The sequence below is a fragment of the Electrona antarctica genome (assembly GCF_951216825.1).
Source record: "Electrona antarctica genome assembly, chromosome: 5".
Lineage (NCBI taxonomy): Eukaryota > Metazoa > Chordata > Actinopteri > Myctophiformes > Myctophidae > Electrona > Electrona antarctica.
Genome location: NC_136810.1, coordinates 11,458,552 through 11,479,390, shown reverse-complemented (window position 1 = coordinate 11,479,390; position 20,839 = coordinate 11,458,552). Strand labels below are relative to the sequence as shown.

The window sequence follows — 20,839 nt, the reverse complement described above, 5'->3', positions numbered from 1 at the left end:
GGGTATAGGTAACCTTAGGCACGGGTGCCAACATTGGAACAGCGGAGGGTGATCAACTGGCTTAAGTGTGAGAGAAAAAAGGGGTTAAGTCAGTTAAATCAAGTCCCAACACATCTCATCTTGCACATAATGAATAATAATTAATTCAAACTCCTAACTGTATGCATGGAGTCTTGGAGATAGGAGGGATATTGCTCTAAGTCTAATGATCATTACCCATCCTGATGTGAAAGAAAATATTTCTAAAGAAGTGGAAACAAGGTATGTATATGGGCAATCAAAATAGTTGGTGCCTTCAGGGAGGAAGTACTCCCCTTTATTGTCTCTGTTTGTTTTCCATCTTTCATTGTGACAGCTGAGGACTCTGAATGAGATTCAGAAGGGAACTTGGCAGGACTGGATTCTAGGCCAGCTGTGCGCACGCATGCACGCACGCACGCATGCACACAGGCTTGCTGTGTCACGTCACTGACGCCAGGGCACATGAGTGAGAGCGGTGTACTGTTCTCTCTAGACTGGAGTAATACTTAGCATCTATAAGCTGATTGTCTCTGTAATATGTTCCCTGTACTACCACAGTCTCATTGTTTCCACAAATGCACCCTCACTCTCTCTCTCTCGCACGCACACACGTGCACACACACACACACACACACACACACACACACACACACACACACACACACACACACGTGCACACACACACACACACACACACACACACACACACACACACACACACACACACACACACGTTTTTTTTATTTCCATTTTGTTTTCTTTTTTGTTCAAATAATGTACAAATATGTATGAACAGGAAGGACTGTAGTGTCAGTTGTATTTAATGTACTTTGTGAAATGTGTCATATAATCCCATATGGGATGGGCCAAAGTGGCATGACACGAAAATAAATATTTCATTAATTCATACACACACACACACACACACACACACACACACACACACACACACACACACACACACACACACACACACACACACACACACACACACACACACACACACACACACACACACACACACGTTTATCAAGGTACAGTTACATACAGAAAGTCAATGTTACTATAATATTAACTGTTAGTGTACCTATCTATTCCTGTTCATATCCTATCTTGCCTACTTCTGTATAAGCCATGCATGGCTCACCTATAATTCTCTGTGCGCGCTTTAGAACACATCGTGTGACACTGACTTGGTGTCATCTTGCTCTCTGAGCTCATGCTTGCTTGTTGAAGGGTAATTCAATCGAACGACCGCAGTCACCACCTCTGACTAGAGGACTTGTGATCCTTATCGCAATAAGGATCACAGCAACAGCAGATTCTAAATCAGAACACACACACACACACACACACACACACACACACACACACACACACACACACACACACACACACACACACACACACACACACACACACACACACACACACCATCTTCTATTGGCGGCTTAGCCCATATGTGCCACACCATAAACATTTTGTCATGATTCTAATACATCAACAATCCAATCTACTGCAGTCCAATGTTGACTGTGTGCTCACAAGTGAGCTTGTAGATCTGCTATTTTCGCTACTTTTGACAATTTGACATTTGTATTTTCACCTGGTGTTTTCATCAGGATGGAGCATTTTTATGCTCAGCAGACCTAGTAACTGCACCTTTCAATAGAACAGAACATACTGTAAATATCTACTATATAAGCACTCAAAACAAGATACAGGTATCTGATATCTACATGTAGGCTACAGTAGGCCTACATTAAATTACATATATTACAGTATAGGAGACGGATCTTTAAACTGGTCAGGCTCCTACTTGGCCTCACCCCCCGAAACCCACCTCACCCCTGCCCACTTTGACAGGCCGGAATGGCTTAGGGTCGACGACAGAGTACAGCATCTTGCAATGGGTCTGGTCCACAAGATTCGATACACCACCAAGATACCCATGTACCTGTCTAAATACTTCCTTAATAAGTCCTCACCCACAACATCAGAGGGAGTGCAACAAACCATGTACAACCCAGATTCGGCACAAACAAGGGACTAAATTATTTTCGCTCCTATGCCACCAAAATGTGGAACGCCCTACCAACAGTCATTAAGATATAAAAATCCCTTGACTCCTTCAAAACCGCTCTCAAAGGGCACCTACGGACGGCTGCAATTCGAAACTGGCCCCCGTAAAATCGGAATCCCCCCCCCACCCCTTTCCCCCTCACTGTATATGTTTCTTTTCCCTTTTTACCTCCTTTATGATCAATTCCTGTTCTGTTCTTTGGCTATATAGAAGTGTCTATTTGTACGTCTCTAAATGTTTTGATGAATTGAACAAGGTGGACCCTCTTGTAAACAAGTGTAATGCTTTATTGGGTCGTCCACTCACAGTCTTTGTATTGAGTTGTGCTTGAAATGTACTGTAATTCTGCAAACTGTTAATAAATATCAATCAATCAATCAATCTAAGCGATGTTATGCTAAGTGGGTCATGCGTACATTCCATCCATTTAGGGCTATAGGGTACAGTTAGTTTTGAGGGAACATAGGGCTGAGAGTGAGGGAACATAAATATGCTCCCACAAAGTGGTTACAATTAGCTCTTTACAGCCTAGATGCAGACAAAACATTGCAGACAACAACGCAGCTTGCTGACTAAGTACAAAAAAACATTTTTTTTACATAGCTCTCTGCCCCATCTCCACACAAGGGGTATACAAAGAAAGATGTCTGCAGAGCAAAACTGAGGGAGACTGGTAGAATAAACTTTTTTATTCTATTTTTATCTATCTCTGCGTGTTCTCTGAGAGCTTCTGCTTTTCAATATGTATGCTGCTAGGTTGGCCTTTAATGTTACATTTTATGAGTAGACATAAACAGGATGTGAAACTGATTCACCAACATCTTCATTCAAATGCTAAACACATTAAGACAAGAGTCTTTCTGGCCGCTGTATTTCATGCTGACCAGTTCATTCTGTCATCTGCATGCTGGCTTTCAAAATTGAAATGAACACATGATGTGAAATGAACATGCCCTTTGTTACCTGGCCTGGCCTACCTGTCTTCTCCTATCATGTGATGTGTGAAACTGTTTCGCATACATGTTTTATGAATAGTTAGGTAGCCTGCAGAGATATTTTATCTGTGTACATACAACATTCATTTGCAGACTGATCTGATCTAATCAATAACATATCATCAGGGACAGGTGTAAAATTACACACTTGAGCATGTGGGTTGTATTCCCCAGAAAGTGTTGATTTTGGAGTGTGTTCCCTGCAACTATGATAGTTTTGCAAGTTGCAACTTGACAGAGTTCAATAATGCAACGTCCTGCTGCATCCTGCATTACGTATGTCCAATTTCTAAACAGGTGGTACGCAGGGCCATTGAGTGATTTCAAACTCAAGCACTTTCAAACTCGAACACAGAAAAAGAATCACCTGCACTGCACGGAATGTATTGACAGAAAGCAGCTCAACAACTTGACAGATACAAAGAGGATAACCCAAGCTTTCGGTACAATGTTGGTGAGTATAGCATACATCTAATTTGCAAGGTTGGCATGAAACAGGGCATCTGCAGTGGTTTCTATGCCCTAGGCCTAGATGTCAAGATCATCATCGGGATCCTCCTGCATGGTCATAGTCGTCATTGGCATCAGGCTTGTACAGAATCAGCCCTGAACCAAGGCCTGATTTAAGGAGAACTGATTTCCTGTTGAACACGATATAGTCCAGCAGCCGAGGTGGACGGGTGGAAAATTTGGTATATAGTCTTTTTTATTGGCCTAAAATATTGTCTATATACATTACATACATTCATGAATCCACTTGCTGACCGGCTGTCAGTATTGAGCATTTATAGGGGTTTCTTGTGACCCTACCATTAACATGTGTTAACATGTGTGTTTTACCGTTGTTGTATAATTAACTTGGCTGAATAGTTGCATGGGAAAATAACCCAGCTAAATGGAGGAGTGACATATCCTGATATTTTCAACTACCTAGTGAATTCTCCAGATGAGTATTAATAATTAGTCTTGCATGCCGTTTTCAACAAATACATATAGCATATAACGAAATACAACAAATATATCTGGGTATTGAAAACCTCAAGGGATGCAACTGTATATACGTATATACCGTGCGACCACTTTGACTTAAGATTTACAATGCTAGCACTATTCACAATCTGATGGACTATATTATAGTACATGGTGGGATGTATATTGAGATGGCAGGTAGCCTATGTGACATTGAAAAGGACAAATCAAACATATGGGACACTTTATTGGAACACAAAAAAAATCGCTACAGCCTCAGTAATGAACCAGTGAAATTTGGGAATTTTATGAGGCCTCTCATAGGGATTGCATTGGCAGCTGCAGTACACCGTTGAAACGGACCAGAAGTGGGGCCGCTGTCTCATTTGGGGGCGTGAAATTTGTAGTCCCCGTGTCTCTATACATACGCAGCCGACCACAGTACTTGTACGCTCTGCTTGCGCACGTAATAATGAAATGTTTTCAAGAGGGAGGGGTTTACCAGGCTAGCTTTGTATAGGAAGGGAAATTATGAATGGATGAGTTTTGGATTTATTTAGGGTGATATGCATTGTTGTTTTCCAGTGTTTCATTATTTTAATAAATGCAGTTCGTTATTCTATAATGTACACATCCAGATGACATTCACCAGCAATACACAATGGTGTACATCTTTATTTTCAAGAAAACCTTCCACTCTTATTTATTCCAGTGGTGCACAACTTGTATAACTCTGCCCTCTCGTGTCCATAAGAAGAATGGCAGTGGTACCTGCTCTACAACAGCACATCACAATGAACAATGAACACTGGATTGGGACACTAGTGAGTTCCATGCAACTATGATAGTCTTGCATAAACTGCTAGATAGCCTGATTATCAGACTCTGAGCCTCCTGAAGCAGTGCACTCAGTGGAGTGGGCGGGGTCTATGGGCTGGAAACCAGGCTAACTGCTAGATTCAATCTGCACTAAAGTCTAAATATGCACCAATACACCACTTTCTGCAATTATGGAGTTGATATTTAAACTCATTTTGGAGAAGCAGCCTACTACCCCACACACACACACACACACACACACACACACACACACACACACACACACACACACACACACTAAATACATTTTATATTCAAGTGATTTCCTCTGATAGTAAAGATGTTAACATAAAACTTCTTATTACAATGTATTTCTGGCTGTTTGAACCTCTGCTGTTTTACAGCTTCATCGAGAATAAAATATATAAATTATATACACACACAAATTAATGTATACATAACAGAAGTAATATTGAAGCTATATTACAATTTATAAATGTAATCAAGTCCACACTGCTAGTAACTCAAGATCAAAAATAAAGTGACACTTTATATATATGACTTCAATCTTTATTCAAATGTAAAACAAATTAGGGAGAGCCTCTCATTTTTAATCATGTCAAGTCAATTTTCAAAGATTACAATTTCAAGTCCAAGTTCTCCTGTCATTACCGAGGCCGACTGACTGTCAGGTGCACTACAGAGAGGATGCAGCACATTCTAAAACTGTGCCTGCATTAACTGTTTTTCACTAGTACAGACCACACATTCAATCGAACATCGTTTGACATGGTTTAGCGTTTATTTAGAAGAGAAGTGGAACATGAAGAGGAATGGTAGAAATGAGATGCATGTTGATATGCGTGCATATTGATATGCGTGGGATGGCCTTGGACTGTCCGTGTGGGATGAGGGGGGAAGGGAGGAGGATGATAGGTTGGGAATAGGGGAAGGAGGGGGGGAGTGAGGATGTAGGTTTCCGAGGGGCTGGGTGACGGGTGAAGGGGGGGGGGGGGGGAGGGTCGAGGGGTGAGGGAGACATGGATGAGTTGGCGTTACAGGAGGGGGGAGGGGGTGAGGGGGGGGAGGATGATAGTGAGACTAAGCCCCTGGGGGAGGTGAAGGATGAGAGCAAGCTCTGTATGGGGGAGGTGGTGGACGAAGGCCGGGTTCCGGGGGGGTAGGATACCCTGAGTGTTTGGCATGGGGTCTGAGTAGCGGGCGTCCTGATCGTACGAGGACACGCCCCCAATCCGAGACCCCAAAAGGATAGATAAGATCGAGAATCGATCGTGGAGCATTTACTGGACCAGAGATCCGTGAGCGGCTCTGGGGTCCTGAACGCTCGTTCGGAAGTAAGCGTGGTACGCTTGAGATGACCAGCGCCCTAGGAGTTGGACGGTGTGGTCAGTGATACCTTGTCTGGAGGCCGTGGAGGCGGCGCCGATCCGGAATGAGTGGCCGGGGAAGTCGGATGCTGAGTATCCGGCCTTGGTCAGGATCTGGCGGAGATGGTAGAGGAACCGGCGTCTGGTGGCTGTGGTTCCGGTATCTGTAGTAAACAGAGGATCGAGAGGAGAGGCACGGGAAGAGCGCCTGCTATGTAGACTCGGATGGTGGATGGAAGCATGGCCCGTGATGAATGGCAGTGGCTAGCTGCTTGAATTATGAAGTTATGGGTGACCGAAAACCGTGTGAGGCGTCTGAGGAGAGCCATGGGGGGTAGTGAGGTGGAGTGACCTTTATTGATTATTTGGACAGTGGCTTGGTTGTCTGAGTGGATGAGGACTGAGCGGCTGGTCCATTCGTGACCCCAAAGAGAGGCCGCGACTATAACGGGGTACAATTCATGACGGAATTTCGAGGAAGTTGGAGGTGAGGAGTGAGGTGCGGTCTAGTTTCTCTGGGGTAGTGAGGCTTGGAAGGTGGCCGAGTCTAGATTGGTGCCCAGGAACTCTATTTTTGTCAGAGGCCCCATGGTTTTTTATTGGCGAGGGGGATGCCGAGCTCTGCGGAGGTAGCCTTGAGGCGTGTTAGGCTGCGAGCGGGGGGGGGGGCTGATGGCGGGTCGATGGTGAGGAATCATCCGGGAGGTGGACTAGGTGGGGGATGTGGTTGGTGTTGAGGAGGAACCAGCATTGGCTAGTTTGGGGGGGTTGTGGGGGCAGCTGGGCCGGTTGTGCGCTCCGCCGCAGTAGGAGCAGACATGGAGCATCTTGCAAGGGTTCTGGCTGCATCCCATGTCATTAAAGTTGTTGCAGAGCATTCGGAAGCCAATGAACATGATCTTGCGGCCCCGCTTGTCCAGGGCTTGGGAGGAGGAGGGGAAGGTGGTCGGGCCGGTGGGGCGGTTGGTTTTGTGCTGTTTTGCAGGGGCTGGTTGGGAGTGCGGCGTGTACGTGGGAGCTGGGGCGGATGAGGCGGGTCTGGGTGGTGCTTTTGTGGCTGAGAGGACGCACTCGGTGGTGGGGTGGGAGGGGCAGCCGCAGATGGTGCAGGCGAGAGCTCTACTGCCGGCGAAGAGCCGGCAGTAGAGCTCTACGTCGAGGGCGCCCCAGCAGGTGGAGACATTCCACTGCTGAAGGCGGGCTGCTGCTCTCGCCGCAAATTGCCGGTGATATTCATAGAAAAGGGGGCCGCTGAAGCGCGCTGCGAGATCTGTGATGAGGTAGAGGTAATGGTCTAGTTCTTGCCTCCTGTGTGGATACTGGGAGCAGATGACGTCGGTGAAAATAGAAAAGGCTAGGGTGAATTCTGTGTGGGTGAGGGGGGAGTGGGCTGATGAGGAGGATGTGAGGTCGCGGAGGGTTATTGAAAACCCTCCGCAGTCAATTGCTCTTGGCTGGAAGGAGTGAGAGGAGGGTTTGAGGATGGAGGCGAGGTCAATATCATTACCCTGTAGGATCTGATGGCGGAGGTGAGTTGACACTGGAGGCGGGTTGAGCGCGAGCGCGTTTGGTGGCATCACGGCGGCGGCTGCGGAGGAGAGAGAAAAGGGGCGGGGGAGAGACATGGGGGAGGGGGGGGAGGGAGGGGGAGGAAGGGGGGAAGGGTGCTCTGGGGCAACTGGGCACCCTGAGGTGGGGGAGGTGCTAGCCGGCTCGGGTCGGTGGTCCTGGGTCCTGGGAGCGTAGGGCTGGCTAGCGGCCTGGGGGACTGAGGGGGAGAAGGAGAGAGCTGGGGGGGGGGGGTGAGAGGAGTGTGCAGGGGGGTTGGATGACAGTGAAGCCTGCATTGACTGGGATGTAAGCCTTCCGAAGAAGGCTTGGGAGGGGGGGGGGGGGGGTTGAAAGAGGGGAAGGAGGGGGGAGCAGGCACAGGGGGGTGAGAGGTATGCTGAGGGGGAGGTAATGGTAGTCTGGACTGGGTGACTGGAGGTCCGAGGCGGCTTAAGATGGACCGGCCTGGAGGTACAGGTGGGAGGTGTTGACCAGTAATGTTATGATAAGCATTGGAAGTATGTTGGGTATCATCATTATTGTTATTATTGTATTGGTCGTTATTACGGATGGTTTGCTCACCTCGGCTGTACTGGACGGGCAGCGCAGGGACCTCTCTCCTGGCGACGCGTCGTCTGCTGGAAGGACCCGGGATGACGTCATCGGGACGCGACGCTGTTGTTGTTGCCGGACGTGCTGGAGTGGAGCACTGAATTAGCAGCGTGAACAGTTGGCCTTTGTTGGCAGTCCTGCAGTGTGGCTCGTTCCTCTCAAGGAGAGCCCTTCTGAGCCCGGCGACGGTCCACTCGTTGTAGGGGCGGATGGTCGGCCTGGTTGGCGCGGCGGAGGAATGCGGAGCCGATGCGGCGGACGCTGTCAGGGACTCGAGACGAGGAGGGGGTGGAGGTGGGGGATCGATGCGAGACCGGCGTTGGAGAGGCGGAGGGAGAGGGGGGAGAACGCGGCGGCGAGAGGACGAGTAACGGGGGGGGCTCGGTTCCAGCCGGGTTGCCTCCGATGCCCTGATGAAGCTGGGGGCAGACCGAGGCAGCACGCCGGCCGGCAGGATCCTCTGGACGGGCGGCGCCGGCGTCTCGGGAAGGTCCTGAAAATCGTCGTCGGAGTCGGGGGGATGGAGGTCGAGACTATCCATTGCGTGAGTAAACGAGTTGCTTTAGCACGAGCGTGTCGTTTGGTTTGTGCTTTGTATAGTACGAGTTGTACGAGATACGATGCACGAGTGACAGGTGAAACAGGCTGGCATATATACTCTTCCCTTTAATGGAGCGAGGGTGGTGATAGGGCAGAGAGCTAGGCAGTTGCCATGGCAGCAGGGCCTCGGTGAGTGGCGAGGGTGGAGCTGGCATCGGTAGTCATGGCAGGTAAGTGGTGGAGTTGATTGTAGCTGTGGGGAAGGGGGTGAGCTAGATACCTGAGGCTAGGAATAGAATTAGCATGGCATGGTGGCAGAGGAGGTCACCGATCTTAGCTTGTAAGCATGGCCTTCCTCCTGAACATATGTTGTACCAACTCCATAAACAGAACAGAATTTGGGAGAAATAAAAAAAACCAAGGCAATTCTTCCACCACCAACATTCAAATTATATTACAGTATAACGGTATCAACTCAAATGACATACATGACATGAATTATTAGAATTAGGGTTTTGGTTCAGTTCTATAAGGTTATATAAAGCAGTAACAGAAACAAGTGTTCCCTTAGGAGATTGTTAATTGTGTCGTTCTAGAAAGCTTCATTCTTCATTTTTTTTCTTCAATGATCCAGCTCAAAACAGTTTCTCTGGGAGCCATTTTGTCAACAGCTACTTAACCTGTTTTAGACTGACCAATCCTGCTCAGCTCAATAGTATCTCACTCAAACCGATTTTCTTTACAGACACATCAAGTGGCATCACCCTGGCTGTGTAGAGGTCACTGTTCCAGCTAATGAAAGGAAAGAGTCTCTCCGTAAACCTGTATCTGAACGTGTGCAGATGCTTATTCGTCTCACAATCAGAGAAAGACAGCTGCCCACTGCCCAAGTCCAGCTGTACTCTGATCCTACATGGGCTTTGGCTGACTTTAACACTAGTGTGCGGCACTTCAGACATGGGTGTCTCAGCCATATATTTACCATTTAGATGTGAAATCATCCAAGATCCAGTGTGTGGCCTTACATTTCTCTGGTCATTTTTTGTCGTCACACCAATTTCCCAGTATTTCTCAACTCCAACCTCTATTTCCCAGCTATGAGTCCCCGAGTCAAAGCCCTCGGAACCCAGGACACAGAGTCTGCTGTGGAGCCTCTCTGGGTTGTCAGGAAGGCCCTGTATTCTACTGTGTCGAGCTTTCACAGCGCTCAGATCCCGCCACAGCATTAAATGAGGTGAGGCAGTATTGGGGTCCAGAATCACAGGAAAGTAGGAGACAAAGTCCTTCATCTTTTCCCAAATGTTGAAGGCCAGGTTACCGAGGTGTTTGGACACATCAATCAGTTTGGACACATCAATCAGTTTAGACACATCAATCAGTGATTCTGAGACCACCTTTGGTGGATCCTGCAGCGTGCACTGGGCTCTTTCTACTGTGGTCTTGTAGTTGTCCAGAAAAAAAATGTCTTCAGCTTTCAGCTCCATCTCCATGGCGTTGATTTTGTCTTCCAGGGTTGTCATCGTTTTTCTCAGCCCATCAATCTGATCTTTAATTAACAGACTCTTCTGTGCCTCTTCCTTCTTAAGTGCAGCAATCCTAGTCTCCTCTTCGTTTTGTAGCAACTCATGAAACCTCTTAAATTTCTCCCTAATCCGTTTCTCTGTTTTGTTTGCCTGCTCCTTCATGTATCTTTCTGTCTGAGAGAACACCTTTTCTCTCTCTGTAAAGACATCCCGTGTACAGTTCAATCGTGTAAGTGCTCTCCGAAGTTCCTCCGTGCAATCGGCCTCTATAGCCTCTAGAGCCAAGTTACGAGGAGGTACACTTGTTGCGGAGACACTCCGACACACCGGACACTTTCTCTCTAGTTGCTGCCGTCTCGAGAAACGTGAGAAACGTGGTCTGGCTGCAGTCGACACTATTGGCCGTCTCAGTCTCCAGCATCGCCGCAAACAGGCTCTGCAGAAGCTGTGACTGCAGGAGAGGATGATTGGGTCGAGGAAGATGTTGTGGCACACAGCACACGTTAGATCCTTTCTCGGGAGGGTCGACAACGAAGGCATTTTCTTTTATCTCAATATGAGAATGTCCCTGAGATTTACTTCAATCTCGCGTCAATCGATCTGTTCTTTCTTACTCGGCGTGAGTTTACTTTTGATGGAACAGGTGTGTTTTTAAGGAATATTTGAGTCGCCCAATGTTGACGTAAATTCCGGTTTGGGACGGGGACGGGCACGCACACACACACACACACACACACACACACACACACACACACACACACACAAGAAAGTAATTAACAACATACTGCAGTGCTGGCCACAATAATGAAATGCAGGCCAATGTCTGCCTTTGTCACTATAGTGATGAAATCTGAAAGTTTAATTTAGCATTGGTTATCAGCAGCAATATGTAAACTCCAGACCTAAAAGGCTAAAAATACATAAATATTTTTCCAAGATTGATGCCATAACTTTGTGACAGGCAGCACTACATTGAGATAGATGGAAGTGGACCCTAACATAAAAAAAGATCGGAATCTTTGAATTGGTCCATAACAGGTGAGAAGTATTTCTGAAAAGTTAAATAAAAATTACACAAAGATCTTTGAAGGCAAACTAAAAGGGTTCATTCCAAAATGAGATATTCACATTACTCTTAACGCGACTCATGAAAGCATAACAAAGAATTCAGAAATTGACTTTGTCTCCGAGTGTTGAAACACTTTCTCAACCCCACCACCAAAATGCAGGTTGAGATGAAGCCCACCAATACACACACACACACACACACACACACACACACACACACACACACACACACACACACACACACACACACACACACACACACACACACACACTTCTGCAAAGACAAAGAGCAACAACTTTATTTAACAAGTCAGGAAAAAAAGTCAATGTTCATCTCCTGTAGGTACAAAAGTGTTAGCATTTCCAACATGGATTTTTTTGTGTGACATTACTGGGCACGACCTTGACCCTTATGACTCAGTTACAGTAATCCCTTTGGCCTTTGTAGGGCTATGTAGACATCAATAAATTACTAAGACAAAGAAGAACTTTTCATATAGAAAAGTATTAGATAGCATACGCAAGAAGGCTAATGTTCCAAAACCCACATTCTGGACTATATCCTGATTCACTAAGCTGTTTACACCCATATTTTGGTTGTAAAGGAATTTTCCAAACTTTCCACTTAGTAGTATGATTCAGTAATCATTTTTTGTCTGTGAATTTTGCAGAGGGACGCTCTTCCTCAAGTCTGCTTGGATGTAGACTTACATGGGACCCAAACTTGCTGTATTTCATTAGAATGCCTTATTCTAAACTACTTAGGTGGGAAGTTAAAATTCCTTTACACCCAAAATACGGGTGTAAACAGTTTAGTGAATCTGGCGTGTAAACCTTGATTAAGAAGGCCAGTACCTGGAGGGGAAAAAACACATCTGAACTACAGGTCAATTAGAAGCAAGTCTGATGATACAGCATTAATTGGTTGCTAGGACAAATGTCTAAAAGGCAAAAACGTACACTTGTAAGGGAATAATCCTTTACAACATTTCAGGACTGCAGAAAGTGTAAAGCATATCACAACTTTTAGTTGTTTCGACGCTGCTCTCATGTTCAGGTTTCTGGCATCATTAATGACGATTTAAAGATAAACGGATCCCACACACTTTCCAGATGTACAGTATGCTACTGTGAGAAAAAGCACCAAGGAGACTTTTTTGTAAACTTCCCTGTCAGCACCAGACATGTCAACATGCATGTTTGTGTCTAATGTAAAAACTAAATCACTCATGCAACAGTCTAAATCAAATCCAATCATCAACAGTGCTGTCATTGCATGAAATGACAAGGTTCTTTTTTTAATGAGACCAAAGCTGGACTGAATATCCTAACCCAACAAAGAAATCCAAGGCTCCAAAGGTTTTGACACTGATGATATACTGATGATAAACAACAGTGCACTCTTCAAGGTTCAGAGGTTGACAAATACAAGTTCCATTCTATTGCCATGTTCTCTCGTCTCTCGAACCAGACTGTTGACCGACTCACAGTTTTCAAATGCTTCCATGCCATGAACACGCAGAAAATGATTTGGTGGTAAAGCAGATTACTTTTGCAGTCGCCTAAATTAGTCCTAATGTAAATCAAATGAGTCAAAAGCATATAGCTTGCTGCTTAGCAGAAATGTAAAATTTGTAACAAAATATATTTTAAAATATGTTTTTGTGAACTCGAAAAAATCCATACTTGGCTACTTGTATACACCTTGGTGAAGCACCCTTACCCTTAGTAATGCAAATTGCAAATGATTTCAAGGTCAGAGTTGATGATAAAGTAATCTCAAGCAAAGAAGAGGACGACAATGGAAAACCCAATACTTTTATGTTTTATCCTTTAGCCTTAATGTCCCACTTGCTGTTTATATTTCAGACAAAGTATTCAATTGATCAAACAATACAAAAAAATAAAAATAAATTACTAACGGATGACAGTTTCCTTTCTTGGCATCCAGGGGGTGTAGTTCAAGACTCTTTCATTTAGATTCATTCAGGATTGTGGAATACTATTTTCTATACTATTTTTCCAAATAGTATCCCGGGCGTTTAATATGCAAAATCGATTTGAAGATTAAAAGATACCAGGCCACTATTTGCAGTAGGCTATTTTTGCACTGGCTTGCACCAAGACATTATTTCGTTCAACAGTCATGCTGCAGTCAGTGCAGTGGAATCAACTTGGCACCATCAATAAAGGCATTCATTTTCTGGATATGAACCAGATTGAAGACTCAGGGAGAGTGTTTCAGACATCACCTGCACCGCACGGAATGTATTGACAGAAAGCAGCTCATGACACGGTGGATTATGAAACAACAACTTGACAGATACAAAGAGGATAACCCAAGCTTTCGATACAATGTTGGTGAGTATAGCATACATCTAATTTGCTAGACTTGCATGGCAAGGTTGGCATGAAACAGAGCATCTGCAGTGGTTTCTATGCACTAGGCCTAGATGTCAAGATCATCATCGGGATCCTCCTGGTCATAGTCGTCATTGGCATCAGGCTTGTACAGAATCAGCCCTGAACCAAGGCCTGATTTAAGGAGAACTGATTTCCTGTTGAACACGATATAGTCTTTTTTATTGGCCTAATGTGATGTCTATATACATTACATACATTCATGAATCCACTTGCTGACCGGCTGTCAGTATTGAGCATTTATAGGGGTTTCTTGTGACCCTACCATTAACATACTATGGCAGGCAAAAATGTCAAACTTTCCTTTTGCTTTAAGTAGCATGTGACATTTTAAAACTAGGGTGTTTTCATGATTCTGAATCCATTCCAAGCATTAGTTTTGCACAAAATACACTCCTTGGGCTAATAACAGCCATAGCCACATAGCCCAAATGTGCCCAAAATGCGCTGACCTCAACATATTTGTCATGACGTCTATGGCCGTTTTTGCGCACACAAATAGGCCATAAATGTACTGCCGACTTCTACAATCTATCTTAGTTACGTCAACATCAACAACCAATAAGGGACCACCAAGGACACGCCTAAATACCCAGCCGACGCAGATCGTACTGCACCGATCGCAGTACCTTTTACCCACCCAACATTGAAATATCTTAATTACGTCACCATCAACAGCCAATTAGGGACCACCGAGGACAGGCCTACATACCATAGAGACACACGGGGACTACAAATTTCACACCCCCATATGAGACAGCATCCCCACTTCTGGTCCGTTAGAACGATGTACTGCAGACCAGCCCATAGAAGTCCATTGGAATTCAACTGTAGTTAGCCTACTTTTAAAATAATATGAAATGAACTGAAGACTATATTGATTTGAATAAAAATATCTTTCCAAATGTATGAAGTGTCTTTGTCAACATATATTGTTGTTTTCTCAATTGAGGATGTATTTCACATTTAATTTACCACTTGAATGAGTTACCCATAATGTTAACAGAGCAGATCGAGGGGAGACGGCAGACAGAGAACCTGTCGCTATTAAGGGACGTCACTGCCTTTACGAGGCTACGAGCGCCGACTTTGAAGAGTGGAATTCTCAATAATACATCCCGATCCCGACTGACTTTGTTCTATGTTCTACCTACCGCGGAGCTCCGACGGTGTGTTTTACCGTTGTTGTATAATTAACTTGGCTGAATAGTTGCATGGGAAAATAACCCAGCTAAATGGAGGAGTGACATATCCTGACATTTTCAACTACCTAGTGAATTCTCCAGATGAGTATTAATAATTAGTCTTGCATGCTGTTTAGATCATTTTCAACAAATACATATAGCATATAAAACGAAATACAACAAATATATCTGGGTATTGAAAACCTCAAGGGATGCAACCATGACGTATATACCGTGCGACCACTTTGACTTGAGATTTACAATGCTAGCACTATTCACAATCTGATGGAGTATATTATAGTACATGGTGGGATGTATATTGAGATGGCAGGTAGCCTATGTGACATTGAAAAGGACAAATCAAACATATGGGACACTTTATTGGAACACAAAAGAAATCGCTACAGCCTCAGTAATGAACCAGTGAAATTTGGGAATTTTATGATGCCTCTCATAGGGATTGCATTGGCAGCTGCAGTACACCGTTGAAACGGACCAGAAGTGGGGCCGCTGTCTCATTTGGGGGCGTGAAATTTGTAGTCCCCGTGTCTCTATACATACGCAGCCGACCACAGTACTTGTACGCTCTGCTTGCGCACGTAATAATGAAATGTTTTCAAGAGGGAGGGATTTACCAGGCTAGCTTTGTATAGGAAGGGAAATTATGAATGGATGAGTTTTGGATTTATTTAGGGTGATATGCATTGTTGTTTTCCAGTGTTTCATTATTTTAATAAATGCAATTCATTATTCTATAATGTACACATCCAGATGACACATTCACCAGCAATACACAATGGTGTACATCTTTATTTTCAAGAAAACCTTCCACTCTTATTTATTCCAGTGGTGCACAACTTGTATAACTCTGCCCTCTCGTGTCCATAAGAAGAATGGCAGTGGTACCTGCTCTACAACAGCACATCACAATGAACACTGGATTGGGACACTAGTGAGTTCCATGCAACTATGATAGTCTTGCATAAACTGCTAGATAGCCTGATTATCAGACTCTGAGCCTCCTGAAGCAGTGCACTCAGTGGAGTGGGCGGGGTCTATGGGCTGGAAACCAGGCTAACTGCTAGATTCAATCTGCACTAAATATGCACCAATATACCACTTTCTGCAATTATGGAGTTGATATTTAAACTCATTTTGGAGAAGCAGCCTACCACACACACACACACACACACACACACACACACACACACACACACACACACACACACACACACTCAAGTGATTTCCTCTGATAGTAAAGATGTTAACATAAAACTTCTTATTACAATGTATTTCTGGCTGTTTGAACCTCTGCTCCGTTTTACAGGTTCATCGAGAATAAAATATATAAATTATATACACACACAAATTAATGTATACATAACAGAAGTAATATTGAAGCTATATTACAATTTATAAATGTAATCAAGTCCACACTGCTAGTAACTCAAGATCAAAAATAAAGTGACACTTTATATATATATATATATGACTTCAATCTTTATTCAAATGTAAAACAAATTAGGGAGAGACTCTCATTTTCAATCATGTCAAGTCAATTTTCAAAGATTACAATTTCAAGTCCAAGTTCTCCTGTCATTACCGAGGCCGACTGACTGTCAAGGTGCACTACAGAGGATGCAGCACATTCTAAAACTGTGCCTGCATTAACTGTTTAAACATAACAGAATTTGGGAGAAATAAAAAAAAACAAGGCAATTCTTCCACCACCCCAACATTCAAATTATATTACAGTATAACGGTATCAACTCAAATGACATACATTACATGAATTATTAGAATTAGGGTTTTAGTTCAGTTCTATAAGGTTAGATAAAGCAGTAACAGAAACAAGTGTTCCCTTAGGAGATTGTTAATTGTGTCGTTCTAGAAAGCTTAATTCTTATCAGTTTTTTTTCTTCAATGATCCAGCTCAAAACAGTTTCTCTGGGAGCCATTTTGTCAACAGCTACTTGACCTGTTTTAGACTGACCAATCCTGCTCAGCTCAATAGTATCTCAAACCGATTTTCTTTACAGATCAATCAAGTGGCATCACCATGGCTGTGTAGAGGTCACTGTTCCAGCTAATGAAAGGAAAGAGTCTCTCCGTAAACCTGTATCTGAACGTGTGCAGATGCTTATTCGTCTCACAATCAGAGAAAGACAGCTGCCCACTGCCCAAGTCCAGCTGTACTCTGATCCTACGTGGGCTTTGGCTGACTTTAACACTAGTGTGCGGCGCTTCAGACATGGGTGTCTCAGCCATATATTTACCATTTAGATGTGAAATCATCCAAAATCCAGTGTGTGGACTTACATTTCTCATGTCATGTTTTGTCGTCACACCAATTTCCCAGTATTTCCCAACTCCAACCTCTATTTCCCAGCAATGAGTCCCCGAGTCAAAGCCCTCGGAACCCAGGACATAGAGTCTGCTGTGGCGCCTCTCTGGGTTGTCAGGAAGGCACTGTATCCTACTGTGTCGAGCTTTCACAGCGCTCAGATCCCTCGCCAGAATTAAATGAGGTGAGCCAGTATTGGGGACCAGAATCACAGGAAAGTAGGAGACCAAGTCCTTCATCTTTTCCCAAATGTTGAAGGCCAGGTTACCGAGGTGTTTGGACACATCAATCAGTGATTCTGAGACCACCTTTGGTGGATCCTGCAGCGTGCACTGGGCTCTTTCTACTGTGGTCTTGTAGTTGTCCAGAAAAAAGATGTCTTCAGCTTTCAGCTCCATCTCCATCTCCATGGCGTTGATTTTGTCTTCCAGGGTTGTCATCGCTTTACTCAGCCCATCAATCTGAACTTTAATTAACAGACTCTTCTGCTCCTCTTCCTTCTTAAGTGCAGCAATCCTAGTCTCCTCTTCGTCTTGTAGCAACTCATGAAACCTCTTAAATTCCTCCCTAATCAGTTTCTCTGTGTTCTTTGCCTGCTCCTTCATGTATCTTTCTGTCTGAGTGCACACCTTTACTCTCTCTGTAAAGACATCCCGTGTACAGTTCAATCGTGTAAGTAACTCCGACACACCGGACACTTTCTCTCTAGTTGCTTCCGTCTCGAGAAGCGTGGTCTGGCTGCAGTCGACACTATTGGCCGTGTCAGTCTCCTGCATCGCTGCAAACAGGCTCTGCAGAAGCTGTGACTGCAGGAGAAGATGATTGGGTCGAGAAAGATGTTGTGGCACACAGCACACGTTAGATCCTTTCTCGGGAGGGTCGACACGACACCGAAGGCATTTTCTTTTATCTCAATATGAGAATGTCCCTGAGATTTACTTCAATCTCGCGTCAATCGATCTGTTCTTTCTTACTCGGCGTGAGTTTACTTTTGATGCAACAGGAACAGGTGTGTTTTTAAGGAATATTTGAGTCGCCCAATGTTGACGTAAATTCCGGTTTGGGACGGGGACGGGCACGCACACACACACACACACACACGCACACACACACAAGAAAGTAATTAACAACAATCTGCAGTGCTGGCCACAATAATGAAATGCAGGCCAATGTCTGCCTTTGTCACTATAGTGATGAAATCTGAAAGTTTAATTTAGCATTGGTTATCAGCAGCAATATGTAAACTCCAGACCTAAAAGGCTAAAAATACATAAATATTTTTCCAAGATTGATGCCATAACTTTGTGACAGACAGGCAGCACTACATTGAGATAGATGGAAGTGGACCCTAAAACAGGTGAGAAGTATTTCTGAAAAGTTAAATAAAAATTACACAAAGATCTTTGAAGGCAAACTAAATTGTTCATTCCAAAATGAGATATTCACATTACTCTTAAGGCGACTCATGAAAGCATAACAAAGAATTCAGAAATTGACTTTGTCTCCGAGTGTAAACACTTTCTCAACCCCACCACCAAAATGCAGGTTGAGATGAAGCCCCACACACACACACACACACACACACACACACACACACACACACACACACACACACACACACACACACACACACACACACACACACACTTCTGCAAAGACAAAGAGCAACAACTTTATTCAGGAAAAAAAGTCAATGTTCATCTCCTGTAGGTACAAAAGTGTAAGCATTTCCAACATGGATTTTTTTGTGTGACATTACTGGGCACGACCTTGACCCTTATGTCTCAGTTACAGTAATCCCTTTGGCCTTTGTAGGGCTATGTAGACATCAATAAATTACTAAGACAAAGAAGAACTTTTCATATAGAAAAGTATTAGATAGCATACGCAAGAAGGCTAATGTTCCAAAACCCACATTCTGGACTATATCCTGATTCACTAAGCTATTTACACCCATATTTTGGTTGTAAAGGAATTTTCCAAACTTTCCACTTAGTAGTATGATTCAGTAATCTTTTTTTGTCTGTGAATTTTGCAGAGGGACGCTCTTCCTCAAGTCTGCTTGGATGCAGACTTACATGGGACCCAAACGTGCTGTATTTCATTAGAATGCCTTATTCTAAACTACTTAGGTGGGAAGTTAAAATTCCTTTACACCCAAAATACGGGTGTAAACAGTTTAGTGAAGCTGGCGTGTAAACCTTGATTAAGAAGGCCAGTACCTGGAGGGGAAAAAACACATCTGAACTACAGGTCAATTAGAAGCAAGTCTGATGATACAGCATTAATTGGTTGCTAGGACAAATGTCTAAAAGGCAAAAACGTACACTTGTGAGGGAATAATCCTTTACAACATTTCAGGACTGCAGAAAGTGTAAAGCATATCGCAACTTTTAGTTGTTTCGACGCTGCTCTCATGTTCAGGTTTCTGGCATCATTAATGACGATTTAAAGATAAACGGATCCCACACACTTTCCAGATGTACAGTATGCTACTGTGAGAAAAAGCACCAAGGAGACTTTTTTGTAAACTTCCCTGTCAGCACCAGACATGTCAACATGCATGTTTGTGTCTAATGTAAAAACTAAATCACTCATGCACCAGTCCAAATCAAATCCAATCATCAACAGTGCTGTCATTGCATGAAATGACAAGGTTCTTTTTTAATGAGACCAAAGCTGGACTGAATATCCTAACCCAACAAAGAAATCCAAGGCTCCAAAGGTTTTGACACTGATGATATACTGATGATAAACAACAGTGCACTCTTCAAGGTTCAGAGGTTGACAAATACAAGTTCCATTCTATTGCCATGTTCTCTCGTCTCTCGAACCAGACTGTTGACCGACTCACAGTTTTCAAATGCTTCCGTGCCATGAACACGCAGAAAATGATTTGGTGGTAAAGCAGATTACTTTTGCAGTCGCCTAAATTAGTCCTAATGTAAATCAAATGAGTCAAAAGCATATAGCTTGCTGCTTAGCAGAAATGTAACATTTGTAACAAAATATATTTTAAAATATGTTTTTGTGAACTCGAAAAAATCCATACTTGGCACCCTTACCCTTAGTAATGCAAATTGCAAATGATTTCAAGCCAAATGATTTCAAGCTATTTTTCCAAATAGTATCCCGGGCGTTTAATATGCAAAATCGATTTGAAGATTAAAAGATACCAGGCCACTAATTTGCAGTAGGCTATTTTTGCACTGGCTTGCACCAAGACATTATTTCGTTCAACAGTCATGCTGCAGTCAGTGCAGTGGAATCAACTTGGCACCATCAATAAAGGCATTCATTTTCTGGATATGAACCAGATTG

General features: G+C 43.9%; 1 protein-coding gene across 1 annotated transcript; it reads right to left on the bottom strand.

The window, feature by feature from the left end:
• Nucleotides 1–16,657: 16,657 nt before the first annotated feature.
• On the bottom strand, nucleotides 16,658–18,536 carry LOC306922934 (E3 ubiquitin-protein ligase TRIM35-like). Its single transcript, XM_079500851.1, has one exon. The coding sequence runs from the start codon at nucleotides 18,292–18,294 to the stop codon at nucleotides 17,215–17,217; it is 1,080 nt and encodes a 359-aa protein (XP_079356977.1). The 5' UTR covers nucleotides 18,295–18,536; the 3' UTR covers nucleotides 16,658–17,214.
• Nucleotides 18,537–20,839: the final 2,303 nt, after the last annotated feature.

Coding starts and splice junctions, on each gene's coding strand:
- LOC306922934 (XM_079500851.1), bottom strand. CDS start 18,294: ATGCAGGAGACTGACACGGCCAATAGTGTCGACTGCAGCCAGACCACG.